The sequence below is a fragment of the Tachyglossus aculeatus genome, chromosome 2, assembly GCF_015852505.1.
Source record: "Tachyglossus aculeatus isolate mTacAcu1 chromosome 2, mTacAcu1.pri, whole genome shotgun sequence".
Lineage (NCBI taxonomy): Eukaryota > Metazoa > Chordata > Mammalia > Monotremata > Tachyglossidae > Tachyglossus > Tachyglossus aculeatus.
The window spans coordinates 173,982,385-173,997,976 of record NC_052067.1 but is presented as its reverse complement, the minus strand read 5'-3'; the positions used below and the strand labels follow the sequence as shown (position 1 = coordinate 173,997,976).

Below are 15,592 nucleotides of genomic sequence, written 5' to 3'. Positions count from 1 at the left end.
GTAAGTGCTTAATACGGACCAGGCGGCTGAGACTGATTGTTCTTCTGAAGTCAAGGGGATTTTATTTCTTGCCGGTCCCCACCCACCGGCTTTCGAGTTGCTTCGGGGTTCTCCGACGTCTCTGAACTTTCTTTCCGCAAGCCTCTCAGTTACATTCTTTCATGTGGAATGGGGAAAATGGCTAAACTTGATTAATGTTTCTTTGGGCAAGAGGGATTAAAAAGGAGTTTGGCAAATACCCCTGGCAAAACTCCTCCAAGAGGCCTTCCCCGACTAAGCCCTCATTTGCTGTGCTCCCAACTCCCTTCTGCGTTGCCCTTGCATTTGGATTTCAGTCAGTCGATGCTAAATACTGAGTGCTTACTGTGGGTAGAGCACTGTACTGAGCGCCTGGGAGAATACTGTAATGAACTTGGTAGATGAGTCCCTGCCCATGATAAGATTTGCCCCCTTCATTCACTCCTCCCTCAACCCCACGACACTTATGTCCACAGCTGTAATTTACTTATATTCATGTTTGCTTCCCCCTCTCAGCCCTAATAATACTAATAATGATGGCATTTATTAAGCGCTTACTGTGTGCAAAGAACTGGGGAGGTGATAAGGTGATAGATTGTCCGAGAGGGGGCTCCCAGTCTTCATCCCCATTTTACAGATGAGGTAACTGAGGCCCAGAGAAGTTAAGTGACTTGCCCAAAGTCACACAGCTGGTAATTGGCAGAGCCGGGATCCCTGTGGGCAGGGAACGCGTCTACCGACTCTGTTATACTGGACTCTCCCAAGCGCTTAGTACACTGCTCCGCACGCTGTAACACAACAGATACCACTGATTGGTTGACATTGACCGTGGTAAACCGTGTCCGTGGGGTTTAATGATTCATTTTTCCGGGGGGTTCGGGGAGAGCAAGCTCGTGGGACCGCACCCAAACAGTGGGTTGGATCTCGATCAACCGATCGTATTTATTTGAGAAGCACCATGGCTCAGTGGAAAAAGCCCGGGCTTTGGAGTCAGAGGTCATGGGTTCAAATCCTGACTCCACCAATTGTCATCTGTGTGACTCTGGGCAAGTCACTTCACTTCTCTGGGCTTCAGTTCCCTCATCTGTCAAATGGGGATTAAGACTGTGAGCCCCCCGTGGGACAACCTGATCACCTTGTAACCTCCCCAGTGCTTAGAACAGTGCTTTGCACATAGTAAGCGCTTAATAAATGCCATTATTACAGAAGCAGCGTGGCTCAGTGGAAAGAGCCCAGGCTTTGGAGTCAGAGGTCATGGGTTCAAGTCCCGGCTCTGCCAATTGTCAGCTGTGTGACTTTGGGCAAGTCACTTAACTTCTCTGGGCCTCAGTTCCCTCATCTGGAAAATGGGGATGAAGACTGTGAGCGCCCCCCGTGGGACAATCTGATCACCTTGTAACCTCCCCAGCGCTTAGAACAGTGCTTTGCACATAGTAAGCGCTTAATAAATGCCATTATCATCATCATCATCATCATCATTTATTGAGGACTTATTGTCTCCCAAAGGGAGAAGGGTTTCTGGGGAAAGCAGGGAGTTCCATTCATTCATCCATTTATATTTATTGAGCACTTACTGTGTGCAAATCACGGTACACTATGCTTTGGGGAGAGCATGAGTGGAACCCTGCTTCCAAAGGGGTTGGGGGTGGGGTTTTGGGGGTTTTTTTTTGGGGGGGGGGGGCAGTGTTGGACCTCAGATAATGTCAACCTGTCCCTGCTGTTTTCAGGGACTCTCCATGAAAAGCAGGGTGGCCTAATGGATAGAGCCTGGGTGTCAGAGGACCTGGAATTCTCACCCCAGGCCCACCACTCGTCTGCTGTGTGATCTTGGGTGAGTCGCTCCACTTCTCTGAGCCTCGGTTCTCCTGTTCTCCCTCCTACCTAGACTGTGAGCCCCATGTGGGACGGGGACTGTGCCCAACCTCTTTAACTTGTACCTACCCCACTGCTTACAACAGTGTTTGACACAATGTACTTAACATATACCATAGAAAAAAGACCCACCCTGTGCTTCCAGGGTGTAGGGCTCTGTGCACATTAAGGGCTCAATAAGTGACAACTGATCAACGGATGGAGGGGCTGCTTAAACGTAACAATTCAATACTCTTTGGGCTCATCTGGCCAATGCCAAGTAAACGCTCACAACGCCTTGTAAAGCCATTATTTGGTGAGAGCTTTCTCTTCTTAATAATAATGAAAATGATAATTGTAGTATTTGTTAAGCACTTACTATGTGCCAGGCACTCTACTAAGCGCTGGGGTGGATAGGAGCAAATCAGGTGGACCCAATCCTTGTCCCACAAGGGGCTCAGTCATAATCCTCGTTATCTAGATGAGGGATCTGAAGCCCAGAGAATTGATGTGACCTGCCCAATATCGAGTAATAAATACGTACAAACATATATACAAGGACACAGTAAGGGCTCAATAAACCCAACCAAATGGATGAATGAACGAAAAATAGAGTAATAAATTCATACAAACATATATACGAGGACACAGTAAGCGCTCAATTAACCCAACTGAATGGATGAATGAATGAAAAGTAGAATTTTCACTCTGACTCTTGAATTTGCCTAAAGAAGTAGAACTGGACTTGATTTCCTGCTGGAGGTGGGAGAAGGAGCAGTGGCCGCCTGAAACCCTGCCTGGTCCTCGTGGCTGGAAGCTCCCTGTCGGCAGGGAATGTGGCTGCCAACCGCGGGATACTGAACTTTCCCAAGCGCTTAGGCCTGACTTCTCGTTTTGTTTTGTTGGCTGCCTCCCCCCCTTCTAGACTGTGAGCCCGTTGCTGGGTAGGGATTGTCGGTATCTGTCGCCTAACTGTATTTTCCAAGCACTTAGTACAGTGCTCCTGTATCTGTCGCCTAATTGTATTTTCTGAGCGCTTAGTACAGTGCTCCACACATAGTCAATAAATATACCTCTGGCTCTGTTGCCCAATTGTACTTCCCAAGCGCTTAGTTCAGTGCCCTGTACACAGTAAGCGCTCAATAAATACGACTGAATGGCTGAATGAATGCTCCACACAGTCAATAAATATGTCTCTGTCGCCGAATTGTACTTTCCAAGCGCTTAGTACAGTGCCCTGCACACAGTAAGCGTTCAATAAATACGACTGAATGAATGAATGAATCAGCTAGCAGACGAGAGGCAGAGGCTGAATTGGAAGCCAGGTCCTTCTGACTCCTTCCTTCCTGCTGACCCCTCGACGTCTGTGGACTGTAAGCTCTTTGTGGGCAGGGACTGTGAGTGTTATATTGTTGGGCTTTCCTCCCCCAAGTGCTCAGTACAGTGCTTTGCGCATTGTAAGTGCTCAATGAATAGCATGGATTGATTTATGGCCAACTCCAGAGAACGCGAGTGTCAGGGACAATGATAATGTTAGTAAATGGGGATTATGATCAATCAATCAATCAATTGTATTTATTGAGCGCTTACTATGTGCAGAGCACTGTACTAAGCGCTTGGGAAGTACAAATCGGCAACACATGATGCTGGGGCAGAGCTGGGATTAGAATCAGGTCCTCTGACTTAATATTATTACTAGAGACGGGGCTCTTTCCATCCTGCCTCCACCACAACCCACCCCTTTGCAATGGGTACTCAATCCACCGATGGTATTTATTGAGTGCTTACAGTGTGCAAAGGACTGTACTGAGTTCTTGGGATACAACAGAGTGGAAGACCCGTTCCCTGCTCACCAGGAGCATACAGTCTAGAGGGGGAGTCAGACATTCCTACAAATAAATTCCGCATCTGGACATAAATGCCGTGGGGGCTGAGGGAGGGGTGAATATAGGGAGCAAATCCAAGGGCAAGGGTGTCACATTCATACAAATAAATTCCGCATCTGGACACAAATGATGTGGGGGCTGAGGGAGGGGTGAATATAGGGAGCAAATCCAAGGACAAGGGTGTCACATTAGGGAGTGGGAGAAGCGGGACAAGTGCTCTGCCACTTTATATAATAATGGCATTTATTAAGGACTTACTATGTGCACAGCACTGTTCTAAGCGCTGGGGAGGTTACAGGGTGATCAGGTTGTCCCACGGGGGGCTCACAGTCTTCATCCCCATTTTACAGATGAGGTCACTGAGGCCCAGAGAAGTTAAGTGACTTGCCCAAAGTCACACAGCTGACGAGTGGCGGAGTTGAGATTCTAACCCATGACCCCTGACTCCAAAGCCCGGGCTCTTTCCACTGAGCCACGATGCTTGTCTGCCACTTGTCTGCTGTGAAGCCTTGGGCAAGTCTCTTCCGTTCTCTGGGCCTCGGTTACTTCATCAGCGAAATGGGGGCTAAGAGTGGGAGCCCTATGTTGGACAGGGACTGTGTCCAACCTGATTAGCTTGGATCTACCCCAGTGCTTAGAATAGTACTTGGCGCATAGTAAGGGCTTAACAAGTACCGCCATTATTCTTCTTTTTATTACTGTACTGCGCTCTCCCAAGTGCTTGGTACCAGGCTCTGCCCAAAGCAAGTGCTCAATAAATAACACTGATTGCTCTTCCACCCCAAATGGGATGAGAAGAGTGCCGAGGCTAGGGTTCAGTATAATAATACTAATGATGAAGGCATTTATTAAGCGCTTACTACGTGCAAAGAACTGTTCTAAGCGCTGGGGAGGTTACAAGGTGATCAGGTTTCTCGTGGGGCTCACAGTCTTAATCCCCTTTTTACAGATGAGGTAACTGACGCACAGAGAAGTTAAGTTACTGGCCTGAAGTCACCCAGCTGACAAGTGGCGGAGCAGGGATTTGAACCCATGACCTCTGACTCCAAAGCCTGTGCTCTTTACACTGAGCCACGCTGTTTCTCAGTATACAGGGGGTACTCAACCTTCTTGGGTAAAATGAGGTCTATGGCCTTAGAGGCAGAGTTAGTGCGGACATCCACTGATCTTTTTTCTGCCCTGAAAACATCAGCATGACTGCAATCAGCCTGTCAATCAGGACGATTTACCGAGGGCTTAGTCTGGCCATCGCACTTTACTTTCTCAACCCCCAAAGAGTTAATCGATCCATCCATCAATCTATGGCATTTGGGGGGCACTTACTGTGTGCAGAGCACTGAACGAAGTGGCAGGGAAAGTACAATATGACAGTTGGCAGGTGTGTTCCCTACCCACGAGGAGCTTACAGTCTAGAGGGTGAGGAGGACATTAATAGAAATGAACGATTTATTTACGCTGCATAATTTATCGATACGTCCGTAAGAGCTGTGGGGCTGGGAGTGGGGCGTGTAATAACGCCCAAAGGGCACAGATCCAAGAGCAGGGAAGACGCAGCAGAGAGAGTGAGCTGGGGGCAAGACGGCTTAATTGGGGGGGCTCTGCACATAGTAAGCGCTCAATAAATACGATTGATGATTGATGATGAGAGAGGGGTGGTGTGGCGTCTATGGAGGGGGAGGGAGTTCCAGGCCGGAGGGAGGATGTGAGGAAAGGGTCAGCAGGGACGTAGACGAGATCGGAGCCCAGTGACTAAGTTGGCACTAGAAGAGCAGAGGGTACGAGCTGGGCTGGACTAAGAGAGCAGTGAGGCGAGGTAGGAGGGGGCAAGGTGATGGACGGCTTTAAAGTCAATGGTGACGAGTTTCTGTCTGATGCGAAGGTGGGTAGGCAACCACCAGAGGTTCCTGAGGAGTGGGGAAACGCGGACTGAACGCTTTTTAGAAAAACGCTCCAGTGCGGACTGGAGGGGGCAAGGACAGAAAGCAGAGAGGTCAGCAAGGAGGCTGATGCGGTAGTCGAGGATAAGTTCTTGGATCAGCAGGATGGCAGTTTGAATGGAGAGGAAAGGGGGGATAAACCATGGGAGCAAATAAGTTCGCCAAGGGAGCGGGTATAGATGGAGAATAGAAGAGGACCCAGAACTGAGCCTTGAAGGACTCTCAAACAGAGAAGGAATGATCAGAGAGAGAGAGGAGGAGAACCAAGAAAAGCAATGTGGCTTAGAGGATAGAGCCCAGGACTGGGAGTCAGAAGGACCTGGGTTCTGATCCTGGCTCTGCCACTTGTCTGCTGTGTGACCTTGAGCAAGTCACTTCAGTTCCCTCATCTGTACACTGGGAATTGAGACTGTGAGCCCTAGGTGGGACAGGGACTGTGTCCAACCTGATGACCTAGCATCTACCCCAGTGCTTAAAGCAGGGCCTGGCCTGTAGCAAGAGCTTAAATACCACAGTTATAGTTAGTAATACTGTTATTATTATTACTGACTCTACCGCCTCGCACTCTGAACTGAGTGTGGTGCTATCAGGCAGCGCTCAGTAAACACCACTGATTGACAGAATAGATGGAAGGGGATCCAGAACTGAGCCTTGAAGGATCTCCACAGTTCAAAGAGGGGAGGCAGAGGAGGAGCCTGCAAAAGACAGAGAATGGTCAGAGAGACAGGAGGAGAACCACAAAAAGCAATGTGGCTTAGTGGCAAGAGCATAGGTTTAGGAGTCAGAGGACGGGGATTCTAATCCCGGCTCCGCCACTTGTCTGCTGTGTGACTTTGGGCAAGCCGCTTAACTTCTCCGGGCCCCAGCTTCCTCATCTGTAAAATGGGATTAAGACTGTGAGCCCCACGTGGGACAACCTGATTACCCCGTATACACCCCATATAGCTTAGAACGGTGCCTGGCACATATTGAGCACTTGACAAATACCATCATTATTATTATTATTAATTCTTATTACTGGAGTCTGCTGGGCCTCGGGCACATAAGGTACTCCTCACCCGCAGGGGCCCTGGCAGCCCCCCACCCATCCCTGCGGCTTCATGGGCTGTGGTGGCACTGATGTCAGCCGGCTTTTCCTGTCGGTGGGCAGGGGATGACTGGGCCCGAAGCCAACCACTGGAGGATTGGAAGAACCCGGTCACCTAACACCTGGACTCCAGTAAATGGGTGGTGGGGTGTTTCCAGGTTTGGGCTATTTCAAATTTAGGGTCAAACATCGAAAAAGAAAACCCTCAGAAACTCGACATTCCCACACCCCTGGGTCTGGCATAGTTCTACCAGCCCACGGACGACCCCAGCCTCCCTAAGGTCCACCTCCTCCAAGAGGCCTTCCCAGACTAAGCCCCTCCTTTCCCCTTCTTCCACACCCTTGTGTGTCACCCTGACTTGCTCCCATCACTCCTCCCTACTCCCAGTCCCACACCACTTATGTCCAGATCTGTCATTTATCTCTTTATACTTATGTCTGCCTCCCCGCTGTCAGCTCGTTGGGGGCAGGGAACCTGTCTGTTGATTGCTGTACTGGACTCTCCAACTAGCTCGGTACAGTGCCGGGTGCACAGTAAGTGCTCAATAAATACAACTGAATGAATGGCCCGCGGTCACAGCCCGCCCACCTGTCCGCGAAGCAGCATGACTCAGTGGAAAGAGCACGGGCTTTGGAGTCAGAGGTCACGGGTTCAAATCCGCGCTCCGCCAATTGTCAGCTGTGTGACTCTGGGCAAGTCACTTAACTGCTCTGGGCCTCAGTTCCCTCAGCTGTAAAATGGGGATTAAGACCGTGAGCCCCACGTGGGGCAACTTGATCACCCTGTCACCTCCCCAGCGCTTAGAACAGTGCTTTGCACGTAGTAAGTGCTTAATACATGCTATCATTACTATTATGAGAGAGAGTGTGTGTGAGAGTGTGTGTGTGTGTGTGTGTGTACACGTGCCCCGGAGAGGGTGTCCAAGCCCAGGAATGAAAGTGACCACCCCCCCGGCAGGGGGACGGAGGAAGGAAGAGGGGGAGGGAAGGGTCGGAAGCGCCGGGCACGACCGCAGAAAAAAAAGGAACGGTCAAACCAACCCCTCCTCGCTGACCATCTACGTGTATGGCGCGGATGTGGTCGGCCAGGTCGGGGCTGGAGTCGAAGCGGGCCTGGCAGCGATCCCAGCAGCAGCCGTAAGCCACGCTCTTGTTGGCCGCGGCCCCCGCCGCCAGGCTCCCCTGCCCGTTCATCATGGCCGGCGTCGACCGGCCGCTGGAGATGGTGCTGTCCGCGTCCGGGATCGTACTGCTGATGCTGCAACAACAACAACAACAACAATCGCTGTCATTGACGGCGGGGCACAGGTTAAGCGCGGGGAAGCGGTGGGGCCTAGCGGATGGAGTCCGGCTCGGGGCTGGAGTCAGAAGGCCTCTGCTTCTTGATTGGGCAAGTCACTTCTCTGGGCCTCGTGTTACCTCATCTGTAAAATGGGGACTCATTCATTCATTCAATCGTATTTATCGAGCATTTACTGTGTGCAGAGCACTGGACAGATCATATGGGAGAGTATTAGGTTTTTTATGGTATTTGTTCATTCATTCGTTCAATCGTATTTATCGAGCATTTACTGTGTGCAGAGCACTGGACAGATCATATGGGAGAGTATTAGGTTTTTTATGGTATTTGTTCATTCGTTCGTTCAATCATATTTACTGAGTGCTTACTGCGTGCAGAGCACTGTACTAAGCACTTGGGAAGTACAAGTTGGCAACATGGTCCCTACCCAACAACGGGTTCACGGTCTAGAAGGGAGGGACATGCAATAACACAAAACATGTGGACAGGTGTCAAGTCATCAGAAGAAATAGAAATAAAGCTAGATGCACATCATTAACAAAGTAAATACAATAGTAAATATGTACAAGTAAAATAGAGTAATAAATCTGTACAAACATATATACAGGTGCTGTGGGGAGGGGAAGGAGGTAGGGTGGGGGGGGGGGATGGGGAGGAGGAGAGGAAAACGGGGGCTCAGTCTGGGAAGGCCCCCTGGAAGAGGTGAGCTCTCAGTAGGGCTTTGAAGGGAGGAAGAGAGCTAGCTTGGCAGATGTGCGGAGGGAGGGCATTCCGGGCCAGGGGGAGGATGTGGGCTGGGGGTCGACGGCGGGACAGGTGGGAACAAGGTACAGTGAGGAGGTTAGCAGCGGAAGGGGCGGAGGGTGCGGGCTGTCTGTGAGCCCCATGAGGGACAGGGACTGGGTCCAACCTGATTTGCCTGTATTCAATCCCAAAGTTTAGTACGGTGCCTACCGCACAGTATGTTTTTCTCAAATGGCACCATTTTTATTATTGTTCTAAGCACTGGGATGGATAGAAACGAATTGGGCTGGACACAGTCCCTGTCCCACGTGGGGCTCACAGTCTCGATCCCTATTTTACAGATGAGGGAACCGAGGCCCAGAGAAGTGAAGTGACTCGCCTAAGGTCACACAGCAGACAAGTGGCAGAGCCGGGATTTGAATCCATGACACAGTTCCCTCTTTGAGCTCCAAGTTTTCCTTCTGAAAGAGATGGACAACGAGCGTCTTTCCTTCCCTCACAAATACCCGGTGTCTTCTGGCCAGGGGAATAATAATAATAATAATAATAATAATAATAATAATAATAATAATAATAATGGCATTTGTTAAGTGCTTACTATGTGCAAAGCATTGTTCTAACCTCTGGGGGGGATACAAGGTGATCAGGTTGTCCCACGTGGGGCTCGCAGTTTTAATCCCCGTTTTACAGATGAGGTAACTGAGGCTCAGAGAAGTTAAGTGACTTGCTCAAAGTCACACAGCTGACAATTGGCAGAGCCGGGATTTGAACCCATGACCTCTGACTCCAAAGCCCGTGCTCTTTCCACTGAGCCGGAACAGCCTGGCCGCCAAAAACTGTGGCCAGCTGGATGGAGCCCGGGCCTGGGAGCCGGAGGACCTGAGTTCATTCACTTCATTCATTCAGTTGTATTTACTGAGCGCTTACTGTGTGCAGACCACTGTACTAAGCGCTTGGGAAAGTACAGCAACAGACACATTCCCCACCCACGACGATCACCTAGTCTACAGAGGGGGAGACAGACATCGATACAAATGAATAAAATGACAGATAAGGACGTAAGCGCTGGGGGGCTGAGAAGGGGGACGGGGAAAGGGAGCAAGTCAGGGTGATGCAGAAGGGAGTGGAAGATGAGGACAGGTGGGGCTTAACCAGGGAAGGCCTCTTGGAGGAGATGAGCCTTCAGTTAGGCTTTGAAGTGGGGGAAGTGTCACTGTGGGATTTGAGGAGGGAGGGTGTTCCAAGCAGGACATGGGCCACGAGTTGGTGGCGAGATGGAGACCCAGTGAGAAGGTCAGCACTAGAGGAGAGAAGTGTGTGGGCTGGGCTGTGGAAGGACAGAAGCGAGGTGGTAGATGTAGTGAGCCCACAACAAGCTGCCTTACTAGTGACTGTTTGTGACCACGCAAACAACAGCACCCGGTGTGAGCAGGGACTGTCTCTATGGCTGAACTGTACTTTCCAGGCGCTTAGTACAGTGCTCTGAACAGAGTAAGCGCTCAATAAATGAATGAATGAACTAACAAGGAAGAGACTCTTGAAGGCAATGATGGGCTCTTACTTAAAACAGGTGATTGCCAGCCTGTGGAGTCACAGCATGGAGAAGCAGCGTGGCTCTGTGGAAAGAGCCCGGGCTTTGGAGTCAGAGGTCATGGGTTCAAGTCTCAGGTCTGCCAATTGTCAGCTGTGTGACTTTGGGCAAGTCACTTAACTTCTCTGTGCCTGTTACCTCAACTGTAAAATGGGGATGAAGACTGTGGGACAACCTGACCACCTTATAACCTCTCCAGTACTTAGAACAGTGCTTTGCACATGATAAGTGCTTAATAAATGCTATCATTATTATTATTACAAAGGGAGATGCAGCCCTCTCTCTCTGCTCTACCCTGGTACCGGGCCTGGGCCCATCAATGACTGCCACACAGAGCCACAGCTGCGATGCCTAAGGCAGATAAAAGGCAGTGGCTTTGAATCGCGAGGAAGCTTGCACAGGAGAACCAGGAGGGAAAAGCACAACGAGGCAGGAGAGAGACAGAAGTGAAACAGGAGAAGGCAGCACTCAAAGGAAGCACGAGGTAGCAGCGTCTGGGGGAAGCGGCGTGCGGAAGGGGAGGCTTGCAGCATCAGTGGTCCCTGTCACGGGGAACTTCTCCTAACCTTTATCGTGGGACTGACAGAACAGACTCCCTTGACCAACAGACAGATACTGGACCCGTGGTGGAGTGAGTGAGTAAGAGAGTGTAGGTGTCCCTCCCTCACACACTGGTAAAACTGAGTTTAAAAACTTTCCGCAGTAACCTTGGTGGTTGGGGGTGTGATTTGACTCTACTATGAGTCACTGAGGCTCCCCCGATCCAGGAAAGTCCCGGCTGGTAGGAGCCGGGGGCTTGGGACAGCAGACTGCTTTAAAGCCAATGATGAGGAGTTTTTGTTTGATGCTGAGGTGGATGAGCAACCACTCAAGTTGTCTGAGGAGCGGGGTGACACGTCCTGAACGTTTTTGTAGACAAAATGATCAGGGCAGCAGAGTGAAATATGGACTGGAGTGGGAAAAGTCAGAAGGCAGGGAGGTCAGCAAGGAGGCTGATACAGTAATCAAGGACGGAAAGGAGAAATGATTGGATGAACGCGGTAGTAGCTGCAACAGAGAGGAAAGGGGGGATGTTAGCGATGCTGTGAAGGTGGGACTGGCAGGATTTATTGATGGACTGAATATGTGGGTTGAATGACAGAAAGGAGTCAAGGGTAATTCCAAGTTTACGGGCTGGTGATAAAGGAAGGATGGTAGTACTGTCTACAACGATGGGAAAGTCAGGGGGAGGACAGGGTTTGGGTGGGAAGATAAGGAGATCTGTTTTAGACATTTTCCCCGCCCATCACGAACTCAAAGGGGAAGTCAGACATTAGTAAAAGTAAATGATGAGTCTGGACAGAAAAGCTGTGGGAAGGGTGGATAAAGGGCGCAAATCCGGAAGGAAGAGGGAGCCGGGGAAAAGAGCTTGGTTGGGAGAGGTCTCTTGGAGGAGATGTGAGTTAGGGTTTGAGGGTGGGGAGAGTGACTGTCTGCGGGATCTGAGGAGGGAGGCCAGGGGCAGGATGTGGGCCAGGGGTCGGGGGTGGCGAGATGGACGAGACGAAGGTACAGTGGGAAGGATGACATTTGAGGAGGGAAGAGTGCGAGCTGGGCTGTAGTAGGAGAGTAGTGAGGAGAGGTAGGAGATGGAGAGCTGATTGAGTGCTGTCAAGCCACTGGGAAGGCGTCTGATGCTTAGGAGAATGGGCAACGTAGAGTGGGGAGAGGTGGACTGAGCGTTTTTTGTAGAAAAATGACCCAGGCAGCAGAGCCAAGTATGGACAAGACCGGGGAAGGACAGGAGGCAGGGAGGTCCTTGAGGAGGTTGGTGTAGTAACAAAGGCTGGAGAGAAGACTGTGAGCTTATTATGGGCAGGGAATGTGTGTTTATTGTTATCCTATAATAATATAATTATATATAATATCCGTTCATTCATTCATTCAATCATATTTATTGAGTGCTTACTGTGTGCAGAGCACTGTACTAAGTGCTTGGGAAGTACAAGTTGGCAACATATAGAGACGGTCCCTACCCAACAGTGGGCTCACAGTCTAGAAGGGGGAGACAGACAACAAAACAAGACATATTAACAAAATAAAATTAATAGAATAAACACGTACAAATAAAATAGAGTAATAAATTTGTACAAACATATATACATATATACAGGTGCTGTGGATAGGGGAAGGAGGTAAGGCGGGGGGGATGGGGACGGGGAGGAGGGGGAGAGGAAGGAGGGGGCTCAGTCTGGGAAGGCCTCCTGGAGGAGGTGAGCTCTCAGTAGGGCTTTGAAGGGAGGAAGAGAGCTAACTTGGCGGATGTGCGGAAGGAGGGCGTTCCAGGCCCGGGGGAGGACGTGGGCCGGGGGTCGACGGCGGGATAGGCGAGAACGAGGCCCAGTGAGGAGATTAGCTGCAGAGGAGCGGAGGGTGCGGGCTGGGCTGGAGAAGGAGAGAAGGGAGGTGAAGTACGACGGGGCGAGGTGATGGACAGCCTTGAAGCCAAGGGTGAGGAGTTTTTGCCTGATGAGGAGTTTTTGCCTAATATAGTGTATATATTGTATATATATCGTTTATCGTTAGAGAAGCAGCGTGGCTCAGGGGAAAGAGCACGGGCTTTGGAGTCAGTGTGGCCATGGGTTCAAATCCCGGCTCCGCCAATTATCAGCTGTGTGACTTTGGGCAAGTCACTTCACTTCTCTGGGCCTCAGTTACCTCATCTGTAAAATGGGGATTGACTGTGAGCCCTCCCGTGGGACAACCTGATCACCCTGTAACCAAGCACTTAGAACAGTGCTTTGCACATAGTAAGTGCTTAATAAATGCCATTATTATTATTATCACTATTATTATTATTATACTGTACTCTCCCAAACGCTCGTACTCTGCACACAATAAGTGCTCAATAAATAAGACTGAATGAAGGAAAGACTAAGTACTTGGATTAACGTGGTAACAGTTTGGATGGAACTGAGAAGCAGTACGGCAGAGTGGACAGAGCCCGAGCATGGGAGTCGGGTCACGGGTTCTAATCCCAGCTCCACCACTTGTCTGCTCTGTGACCTTGGGAAAGTCACTTCACTTCTCTGTGCCTCAGTTATCTCATCTGTAAAATGGGGAATAAGACTGTGAGCCCCACATGGGACAGGGACTGTGTCCAACCCTATTTGCTTGCTTCCGCCCCAGCGCTTAGTACAGTGCCTGGAACATAGCAAGCACTTAACAAATACCATAATTATTATTATTACTATGGAGAGGAAGGGGTGGATTTTAGCAATGTTTGGGAGGTTGAACCAACAGCGCTTGGTGACAGATTGAATATGAGGATCTGGATTTTCATCCCAGCTCTGTCACTTGTCTGCTGTGTGACTTTGCTAAGTCGCCTGGCTTCTCTGTGCCTCGGTTTCCTCATCTGTAAAATGGGGATTCCATCCCTGTTCTCTTATCCCCTTCCACAGTGGGCTCCAGGTGGATTGGGGACTGTGTCCTGCCTGATTATCTTGCATCTCCCCCAGAGCTTATCACCTAATAAGTGCTTAAAGAAGACCACTACTTTCATTCTTCTTCTTCATATTGTTATTATTTTTAGTACACTGAGTAGGGGCTCCATAAGAGCCTCATTGTTACTAAAATACAATGAAAAAGGCTCCATTCCTCTCACTCTCGAGTCAAACTCACAAGTTTCTGCCACTGTTACGGGCTGAGAGAGAAACCCTGGGGAAATCAGCCTTTCCCTGGGCAGAGTCTGCGTACAAGACGGCAGTCTGGGACGAGAAGCAGCATGGTCAAGCGGGAGGAGCACGGGAGGCCTGGGTTCTAATCCTGGCTCTGCCACTGCTCTGCTGTGTGACCGTGGGCAAGTCACTTCACTTTTCTGGGCCTCGGCTGCCTCTTCTGTAAACTGGGAATTGAGACTGTGAGCCCCACATGGGACAGGGACTGTGTCCAACTCAATTTGCTTGTATCCACCCCAGCGCTTAGTACAGTGCCTGGCACATAGTAAGTGCTTAAATACCACTATCACTGTTATTACCGACCCCATTGCTTCATACAGTGTTCGGCACGCAGAAAGCGCTTAACAAATATCATTATCATTATTATTACCGACTCCAGTGCTTAGTACAATGCCTGATGCATAGTGAGCGCTTACTATGTGCCAGCCACTGTTCTAAGTGCTGGGGTAGATATATTGTAGTCAGGTTGGACACAATCCCTCCCTCAAGGGGAACTCACAGTCTCAATCCCCATTATAGAGATGAGGAAACTGAGGCCCCCCAAAATGAAGCAACTTGCCCAAAGGTCACACAGCAGACACATGGCAGAGCTGGAATTAGAACCCATAACCTTCTGTCTTCCAGACCCATGCTCTATGCACGCTTAACAAACAGCGCAATAACATTTTATTTTGAACTCCTGCCCATTAAAAAAAGCAACGTAAACCGAATGCAGGCAGGAATCTCTTCAGGGAAAGAAAGACTGACTTTCTACCATACACAAGTAGAAAGTGAAATTATGAAAGAAATAAAACCAGCAGGGTGAAACCATTCAGGATAACGCTCAAGAGCTTCACTGCCCTAGTGCTCTCTGGCTCCTTCCAACTCACTGAACACTTGCCAAATAACCGCTTTCCCTGGCCAAATGGTTCGAGCAGTGTGGCCTAGTGGATCGACCACAGGCCCGGGAGTCAGGGGGACCTGAGTTCTAATTCCGGCTCTGCCATTTGTCTGCTGCGTGACCTTGGGCGAATCACTTCTCTTGGCCTCCACTTCCTCATCTGCAAAATGGGGATTATGACTGTGAGCCCCAAGTGGACAGGGACTGTGTCCCACCTAATTAACTTGTATCTATCTACCCCAGCGCTTACTCCATAGTAAGCGCTTAACAGCGATCACAATTATTATTATTACACTCGGTCGGTGCAGCCAAAGGAGGGCTTCCCCAGGGTCTGTCTCTTCCTGTCGGTTGGCAGGGATTTGCCAGCAACGGTGATGAAACCCACCTCTGGGAAAACGGCAAACACACGGCGGCCTCTTCTCGCCTCCTTCCTGGGAGGGCCTAGGTCTCATTTTCAAACACTTCCCCCTCTAATGCCACTTGTATAAACACTTATTATGTGTGAAGCACTGTTCAAAGCGCTGGGGTAGATACAAGCTAATCAAGTTGGACACAGTCCCTGTCCCAGATGGGGCTCACCCT

The 15,592-nt window shown here is 49.9% G+C and overlaps 1 protein-coding gene across 1 annotated transcript in view; it reads right to left on the bottom strand.

Moving 5' to 3' along the window:
* The window catches only part of AEBP2 (AE binding protein 2), a 62,199-nt gene that overhangs the window by 19,310 nt on the left and 27,297 nt on the right, over positions 1 to 15,592 (bottom strand). The window contains exon 3 of the mRNA XM_038765393.1: positions 7,821 to 8,037. Within this exon, the coding sequence (XP_038621321.1) occupies positions 7,821 to 8,037 (217 nt within the window). The remainder of the gene's footprint in view (positions 1 to 7,820; positions 8,038 to 15,592) is intronic.